Source organism: Argentina silus (genome assembly GCF_951799395.1).
Source record: "Argentina silus genome assembly, chromosome: 7".
In the NCBI taxonomy this organism is placed as follows: domain Eukaryota; kingdom Metazoa; phylum Chordata; class Actinopteri; order Argentiniformes; family Argentinidae; genus Argentina; species Argentina silus.
The window spans coordinates 15,286,587-15,295,908 of record NC_139661.1 but is presented as its reverse complement, the minus strand read 5'-3'; the positions used below and the strand labels follow the sequence as shown (position 1 = coordinate 15,295,908).

Genomic DNA, 9,322 nt, shown 5'->3' with positions numbered 1-9,322 from the left:
GACCTGTCTGCTGCATTCGACCTTGTGAGGTAAGCAGTTGCGTTACTCGGTCACGGCTTTTCACTGGCCTGGCGCCCCGCTGGTGGAACGAGCTTCCCACTGCTGTCAGGACTGCAGAATCACTACCTATCTTCCAGCTTAGTTTGAAGACCCATGTCTTCAGGCTACATCTTAACTGTCCCTCCTAAAGACCTCTTCATCCCCACTACCCCTCTGTACAGTTTCTCTACAGTAAATAAATGAATTCGTCTAGCATTGTGATTGTCAACGGCCCCTGGTCCGAGCATAGATTACTTTTTCTTATGATGTCTGATGGATAGATGATTCACTTACTTAGACAAATGTATTTGTTGTAAGTCACTTTGGATAAAGGTGTCTGCTAAATGCCAAAAATGTAAATGTGTGTGTGTGGGTGTGGGTGGGTGTGAACGTCAGGAGGTGGATGGCTAAAGTCCAGCCCAGCATCAATAAATGACATATTATCCATCTGAATGTCCACTGTATTGCTGATGTAATTAAAACCAACTGGAGAGCATTGATCTCCACTGATCTGACTGTCATTACTGTCAACAGCCGCTTTAGGAGGTTGTCTGGGTGAACGCCGCCATCTTTACACCTGGTCTGGATGGTGTGTGTGAGTGTATGTGTGTGTGTGAGGGACACACAAACACACACACACACACACACACACACACACACACACACACACACAGAGTCAATAACTGCTGTATCTGAACTGAATTCAATTGACATAAGAGAGAGACAGAGAGAGACAGAAAGACAGAGAGACAGACAGACAGAGAGAGACAGACAGACAGAGACAGAGAGAGACAGACAGAGAGAGACAGACAGACAGACAGACAGAGGCAGAGAGAGACAGACAGACAGAGACAGAGAGAGACAGTCAGACAGATAGAGACAGACAGACAGACAGACAGAGGCAGAGAGAGACAGACAGACAGAGACAGACAGACAGACAGACAGACAGAGGCAGAGAGAGACAGACAGACAGAGACAGACAGACAGAGTCAGACAGATAGAAAGACAGAGACAGAGAGAGACAGACAGACAGAGGCAGAGAGAGACAGACAGACAGAGGCAGAGAGAGACAGACAGAGAGAGACAGAGAGACAGACAGAGTCAGACAGAGAGAGACAGAGTCAGACAGAGGCATAGTGAAAGATAAATAGACAGTGAAAGAGAAATGTTTAAATCCCCACTATCTATCAAATGCCAACACCTCTAAAATCTGGTTAGTCTAATCTGGGCTCTAACGGGACTAAGATTAGGCTGCCTGTGCTGTCTACAGCCCCGCGCCCTCCCAGGATGTGATACAAATCGATGGCGGGAGTCTAAGATGAGGAGAATGTAATTAACTTCGTCAGAGCTAGGATATGTTTATCACAAACTGTACACACCATGTTGACTCTGCCTCCCGCCATCTGGCTTCAGACACTATCTAGAATTGTGTGTGTGTGTGTGTGTGTGTGTGTGTGTGTGTGTGTGTGTGTGTGTGTGTGTGTGTGTGTGTGTGTGTGTGTGTGTGTATGTGAGTAAGCGTGCACAAGCATTTCAAATGTCCATAATCAAAAGACACAGAAGAAGGCATTTCAAATGTCAGCTCATTCAATCAAATACATGCAGGCCTACACACCATGACATACATGTACAGCTCACACCTGCCAAGCAATTAGACACACACACACACTCATACCACCATGACATCAAATACATGCATGCAAATATGCTTTTAATTTGAAATGTATAGTTTTCCCCTGGTGGCTATTCCTTTGACACAATGTCTGAGTACTATATACATATATGTATGCCATTTATCTGACACTTTCATCCAAAGCAACTTACATTGCAGTGAGTCCATACATTTTCAGTATATATGGTCCCAGCGGGAGTCAAACCCACAACTTAAGCGGTGTTAACACCACGCTCTACCAACTGAGCCACAGAGGAACGCCGTCAAATGCGTGCATGCAAATATACTTTAAGCCACCCCATGGTGGCTATTCCCTTGACACAATGTCTAAGCACTAGTGTAAGGGGACGTGGATCAGGCTTCTCCCCAGGATGTTTGAACAGCGTGGCGCTGGACTGCATTATCAAAACCGAACTCGCGTTTATCAACGTCAAAATGCGCCGAAAATACAGCTAAAACGCTGAATTCACTGAGGGACCTCCTTAAACAAACACCCTTAAAGTCAGTGTGTTGTTGGTAGTTTTGCTGTGTATTGCTGTGGCTATCCTGCCTGAAGCCCTGGGGGAGGGGCTGAAACTACTCTGCAAGGTATTTAAGTCCCCATTCAGCTTTGACTAGAACTACATACGTTTGGACTGAATGGTGAAGTCTGTCTGGTCGTTAACCGATCGTAAGGTGGGAGGGGCTGCAACCCTGCCAAGTCATCAGCAATTACAGAATCTGAACTTCTATCCTGACGTCTAAGAGCGACAGCCTCCTGACACAAAGACGCCTGACACAAAGACGAAGGAGTCCATCTGTGGAGTCCATCAAGGAAGGCCTGAGAGGAAGGCCAAACTACTAAGTATTTTCATTCTATTTTTATTAATTTCACTACTCCGAGTGTATTGAGCGCTACCTACGTCTTGTATTGCCCACTAACCCTCTGTCTCTACACCGGTAAATATGTGCGGCAAACATCACAGCGACAGCACACTCCTGTAGATTCTTCCTCTACAACATCAGAAGGATATGTCCATTCCTCACGAGAGAAGCAGCACAACTCTTGGTCCAGACACTTGTGATCTCCTGCCTTGACTACTGCAATGCACTCTTGGCCGGTCACGGCTTTTCACTGTCCTGGCGCCCCGCTGGTGGAACGAGCTTCCCACTGCTGTCATGACTGCAGAATCACTACCTATCTTCCGCCGTAGATGCCTTTGGCGATCAAAGATAGTTACTATAGCATGACTAAATATATAGTTTCCCTTGAAACGTCTCCCTCTTACTTTCTTTGGGGAGAGCCCTGTGTGTTATAATGTTCTCTCTGGAAGGGCAGAGAGAGAGAGAGGGAGCAGCCATGCGGGAGCTACTGTACTGAGTAGTGAAGCTGACACTTCTGGATGGGAAGCCAGTCCTCTCCCGCCACTGTAAGACCAGTGTCTGCTGACCCCATCAACCCTCTGGTCCCCAGTGCCCTGCCTCACACCTAGCGCACACACACACACACACACACACTCACACACAGGAGCACGTAAGCAAGCACACACACACACACACACACACACACACACACACACACACAGGAGCACATAAGCACACACACATACAGACACAGAGACACCAAGTCACCTCAGACACACACACACACACACACACACACACACACACACACACACACACACACACACACACACACACACACATACACACACACACACAGGAGCACATAAACACACACACACACACACAGACACAGAGACACCAAGTCACCTCAGACACACACACACACACACACACACACACACACACACACACAGGAGCACGTAAGCACACACACACACACACACACACACACACACATACACACACACACACAGGAGCACATAAACACACACACACACACACAGACACAGAGACACCAAGTCACCTCAGACACACACACACACACACACACACACACAAACACACACACACACATACACACTCAGAGGTCTGTGGCCCTGTGGCCTGTCCATCTTGGTCAGTGAAGGATTGTGTGAATCCAACTAGGTCTGACAGGGTGTCTCAGACACACACACACACACACACACACATAAACACAGACAGTCCTATAAACACACACACACACACACATAGTCCCATAAACACAGTCAGTCCTATAAACACACACACACACACACATAGTCCCATAAACACACCCACACACACACATCCACCCCTAGGCTCATCCATCACACCCCGAGACGGCCACTGAGCTGTTGAGAAGTCACGAACGAACATCACATTAGGCCGTCCAACACTGATGATGTCACAACAATGTCAGAGAGCTTCATTAGGACTGTACTGTACTTCCAATGGCCGCGTTGATGACGCGACAGCGTGTTACAGAGATCCTATAGCCTCTGTGTTTGACCCAGGGTGACATTACTAGGTGACATTCTCACAAAGGTTAGTTGGAAATGTTAATATGAGTAGGAACTCTGTTCCCCTTCTGTTTCAAATAAGGTCACTGCAACACCGGAGCTGTCTGCTTCCACAGCCTTCAACTCAGCAATGAGAGGCAATGACTGCTTAGTGGAGCGGGCACACACACACACACACACACACACACACACACACACACACACACACACACACACACACACACACACACACACACACACACACACACACACACACACGCACGCACATGCACAGAAACACACAGACATACAGACACACACATACACACACAAATATCCACACACACACACACACACACACACACACACACACACCTTGTAGGATATTTACCGAGCCCTCAGTCAAAGTACACCATAGTCACAGAGTTCAGAAGGGGCAACTTCAGGCATAATGCATTTCTATGAAACCTCATTCTGGACCTGCCTTCTCTCTAAAGCAGAGGTTAATAGTTGGCCCCCTGCTCCGTGACGGATGGCCCTCCAACGCCACCATATTGTCGGACTTGAGTAAAGCGCTCACACGGCGTTGGCCATCCGTCAGCGGGGCCCGGATCCTGTGGCGTCTCTCATTTTGAAGGATGAACGCTCTCCAAGACGCCATCGCTCAACCGCCAGCATCAGCATCTCCCTCATCACCATCTCCACCGTCTGGCTGGAGCTCAGCCGGAGTTCAGCTCTCTCTCTCTTCTCTCTCTCTCTCTCTCTCTCGCTCTTCTCTCTTCTCTCTCTTCTCTCTCTTCTCTCTCTCTCTCTCTCTCTCTCTCTCTCTCTCTCGCTCTTCTCTCTTCTCTCTCTCTCTCTCTTGTCTCTCCACTCTCCTCTATCTCTCTACAGGGCAGTCAGACCGTCTGGTCTGCCTTCCACAGGCTGGCCAAGACCCAGTTATGATCACTCCCAGACCCAGCCCTCTCCAGGCCCGGTCCAAGATCCAAGTACTGTACTGCACACACAGTCAGGCCCACCCAGACCCAGCCAGACCATGCCAGGCCCACCCAGACCCAGCCAGACTCAGCCAGGACCAACCAGACCCAGCCAGGCCCAGCCAAGCCCATCCAGACCCAGCCAGGCCCATCCAGACCCAGCCAGGCCCAGCCAGGCCCAGCCAGACCCACCCAGACCCAGCCAGGCCCAGCCAGGCCCACCCAGACCCAACCAGACCCAGCCAGGCCCACCCAGACCCAGCCAGTCCCACTTAGACCCATCCAAGCCCTTCCAGATCCTGGCTTCATCACGCAGCTCTCTCCATCTCCGAAGACAGTCTTGCCCACAGCTGTTCTGCCCAGGCTGGCCCAGACCCAGTGAAGATCAGACCCAGACCCGACATGGCCCGGCCCAGACCCATACTTGGGTATTAACATTTGGGTCCAGTATTTAAAAACTTTGAAGCTGGATCAGAATGATCCAGATTATTTTTGTTGCTACCCAGGATCAGATTGAGCTGGCTGATTTCCCCCTATACTACTCAACGTCTATAAATCTGATCCTGGATAGCAAAAAAGAATCCGGATCATTCTGATCTAGATTAAAGGTTTTGAAATACTGGGCCCAGATTGTAATACCCAAGCCAATTTCTCCTTCAGTACAGCGACATCAGATAGTATACAGAGCTATTAGAAAGAGAGTTTCTGAAGATATCATTCATATTCATATTCATACTCACTCCAACAAGTAATACCCCCATTGGCAAGGTTATTAGAGAACAAACTGTTATACACCTCTCGAGTTTTTAGAACGCCTTGGCCCTTTGCACTAGAATAGATTACCAAGAAGAACATCACACACACACTCACACACTGTCAGACACACACACGCACACATACAAACGCTGTCAGACACATACACTCACTCACTCACACACACACACACACACACACAAACGCTGTCAGACACACAAACTCACACACACACACACACACACACACACACACACATACACACACACACACACACACACACACACACACAAACCATGAGTGGTAAAAGAAGGCAAGTAGCCCTGTTTTTCTGTACTCATGGTTGAAATGATTCCATTTGTATGTGTGCTGCATCGCGCTGGCTCCTCTTTAATATTTAACCGCTACACGGCTGGTTAACATGAAGACGTGATCATTCATTTATCATAGCCAGGACTAATGGGCTCCTACGTATGCTGGGAGAGCCGGCAGGGTCTAAGGAAGAGCACATAGACACACACACACACACACACACACACACACACACACACACACACACACACACACACACACAGACAGACAGGAATATACAGACACACGCGCACACGCACACGCACACGCACGCACGCACGCACGCACACACACATACACACATAAATACACACACACACACACACACACACACACACACACACACACACACACATACACACACACACACACACACACACAGACACACATAGACACACACACATACTCCAGCTTCAACTGCTTTACACATCTGCCCTCCAAGGGACAAAGTGCTATATGATGAAATGTATGTTTGACGGTTCAGAAGTTAGGGAGCTTAACCGAACATTGATGTTATGTGTGCAATGCTAAGAGGTCTCTTGCTGTGCTGTGACTGGGCTGGGCTGGGCTGGGCTGTAACTGGGCTGGGCTGTGCTGCGCTGGGCTGGGCTGGGCTGGGCTGGGCTGGGCTGGGCTGGGCTGGGCTGGGCTGGGCTGTAACTGGGCTGGGCTGTGCTGCGCTGGGCTGGGCTGGGCTGGGCTGGGCTGGGCTGGGCTGTAACTGGGCTGGGCTGTAACTGGGCTGGGCTGTGACTGGGCTGGGCTGGGCTGTAACTGGGCTGGGCTGTGACTGGGCTGGGCTGGGCTGGGCTGTGCTATAACTGGGCTGGGCTGGGCTGGGCTGGGCTGGGCTGGGCTGGGCTGGGCTGTAACTGGGCTGGGCTGTAACTGGGCTGGGCTGTGACTGGGCTGGGCTGGGCTGTAACTGGGCTGGGCTGTGACTGGGCTGGGCTGGGCTGTAACTGGGCTATGCTGCGCTATGCTGTGCTATGCTAAGATGTTATGAGCTATGCTAAGATGTTGTATGCTGTGCTGTGCTATGCTAAGATGTCGTATGCTGTGCTATGCTGAGATGTTGTATGCTGTGCTGTGCTATGCTAAGATGGTGTGTGCTATGCTAAGATGTTGTGTGCTATGCTGTGCTATGCTAAGATGTTGTGTGCTATGCTGTGCTATGCTAAGATGTCGTACGCTGTGCTATGCTATGCTGAGATGTTGTGTGCTATGCTGTGCTATGCTAAGATGTTGTGTGCTATGCTGAGCTATGCTAAGATGCTGTGTGCTATGCTGTGCTATGCTAAGATGTTGTGTGCTATGCTATTTAGAGCTGAGGCCAGTCCATGGGACCCTATAAAGGCCACTTGACTGTATTAGGGCCAGCCGATGGGAGCCTATGAGGTGGGTAAAGTGGAGGACAGAGAGTAGGAGAAGATGGAGACGTTTGGGTTGGCTAATACTTCATTACCTAAATGAGTCCAAGCCTCTAGGAATGGTACGAGACCAAGGAAGCCAGATGGAAAGCCTGGAGCCTATGTACTCATGAAGCAGACTGGGTTCAAATCCGGGTCATGTTCTGTGGAACACAAGACGTTGCTAGTCCCCTGAGCTAAAGCCTAGGCGAATGTGGCAGACGGGGTTCAAACCTGGGTCATCCATGGACTAAAAATAAGACTGTGTTAGCTGAATGAGCTAAAGCCTAGGCGAATGTGACAGTCTGGGTTCAAACCTAGGTGGGCTAGGCTAATGCAATGTCTTCAAGTTCCAGGAAACTCTTGGTCTCATCCGACCATCTGATTTGCAATCAATCTGGCTTCTCTATCGGGAACATCGCTAACTCATATGAAATACCTCCTGTCTAAGTTAAGTAGCAGCAGGGATCACACAGCAGGTGATGTGCTGTTGGCACAATGACAGTCAGACTGTGTCTGGGACACACACCTTTATAACAAGCCCATCACTTCAGTCACACACACACACACACGCATGCACACAGAAACGGTGTTAGACACACACACACACACACACGCACGCACACAGAAACAGTGTTAGACACACACACTGACACACACACACACATCAATCACACATTGCTCTTTCCAAGTTATCACCTCTTTACACTGCTCCAGCACGTCTTCATTAGAACCTAAACCCTCTGTGCCAACACCTGAAGGTGTGATGCGTCACCTGACACCGCAGGCGACACCCTTCAGGTGTAGGACTCCCTGATTGGCTCTGAAGTGCCAGGGAATTAGCATCATGGAGTTCAACCAAGCAAGGACGCATCCAACCCCACACTTCGTTATGGTCCTATCGGATTTCATATATTCCGTCTTACACCACTTTCCCTTTAATCTCCCGAAGTGAAATATAAACATCATGTGATCCGCCTGGCTGAGTGGTTTGTATTTAGAACACACACACACGGCACACATTTGCGCACACACAGACACACAGATATGGTGCGCGCACACACACACACACACACACACGCATGCACGCACACACGCACGCACACACACTGCTGACAACAGATTCCGATGGCGTCATAGATGCACTTCCTCACCAATTAGAGCAGAATCACCACAGAAAACAGAGGAGACAGACAGTGACAGAGACAGAGCCCTCTTGAGCAGGAAATGAAAATGGAGGGTGTGTGTGTGTGTGTGTATGTGTGTATGTGTGTGTGTGTGTGTGTGTGTGTGTGTGTGTGTGTGTGTGTGTGTGTGTGTGTGTGTGTGTGTGTGTGCATGCCTGCCATGTGTGTGTGTGTGTGTGTGTGTGTGTGTGTGTGTGTGTGTGTGTGTGTGTGTGTACCCCAGACACTCCAGAAGGACACAGAGCTGTGTGTATGCGTCTGACTCAGCCCCAGCTCAGCTGTAATGGGCCACAGGAAACACGTCCTAATGTGTGTGTGTTTACATGAGAGTCTATGAGAGGACGCCGCGTGTAAGATCTGGCTACGCCTGCTTCAGGTGTCAAAGACTCCTGTCTGAACAACCGGCTGGGGGGGGTCTCACCAGCGGAGAAGGGATGATGGGAGAGAGGGGGGGGGGGAGACCCGACGTGGAATGTTAGATAAGCAACAATTATACTGCGCACTACAGGGGAGGCTGGTGGAGGCGGAAACCAGAAGACGGCCTCAT

At 49.7% G+C, this 9,322-nt stretch overlaps 1 protein-coding gene across 1 annotated transcript in view; it reads right to left on the bottom strand.

The window, feature by feature from the left end:
• LOC310807464 (transmembrane protein 132C) overlaps positions 1–4,756 on the bottom strand; it is a gene marked incomplete at both ends in the record, with an annotated part of 123,955 nt that extends 119,199 nt beyond the window's left edge. The window contains one exon of the mRNA XM_083673960.1: positions 4,576–4,756. Coding sequence (XP_083530086.1) covers positions 4,576–4,756 — 181 coding nt within the window. The remainder of the gene's footprint in view (positions 1–4,575) is intronic.
• Positions 4,757–9,322: the final 4,566 nt, after the last annotated feature.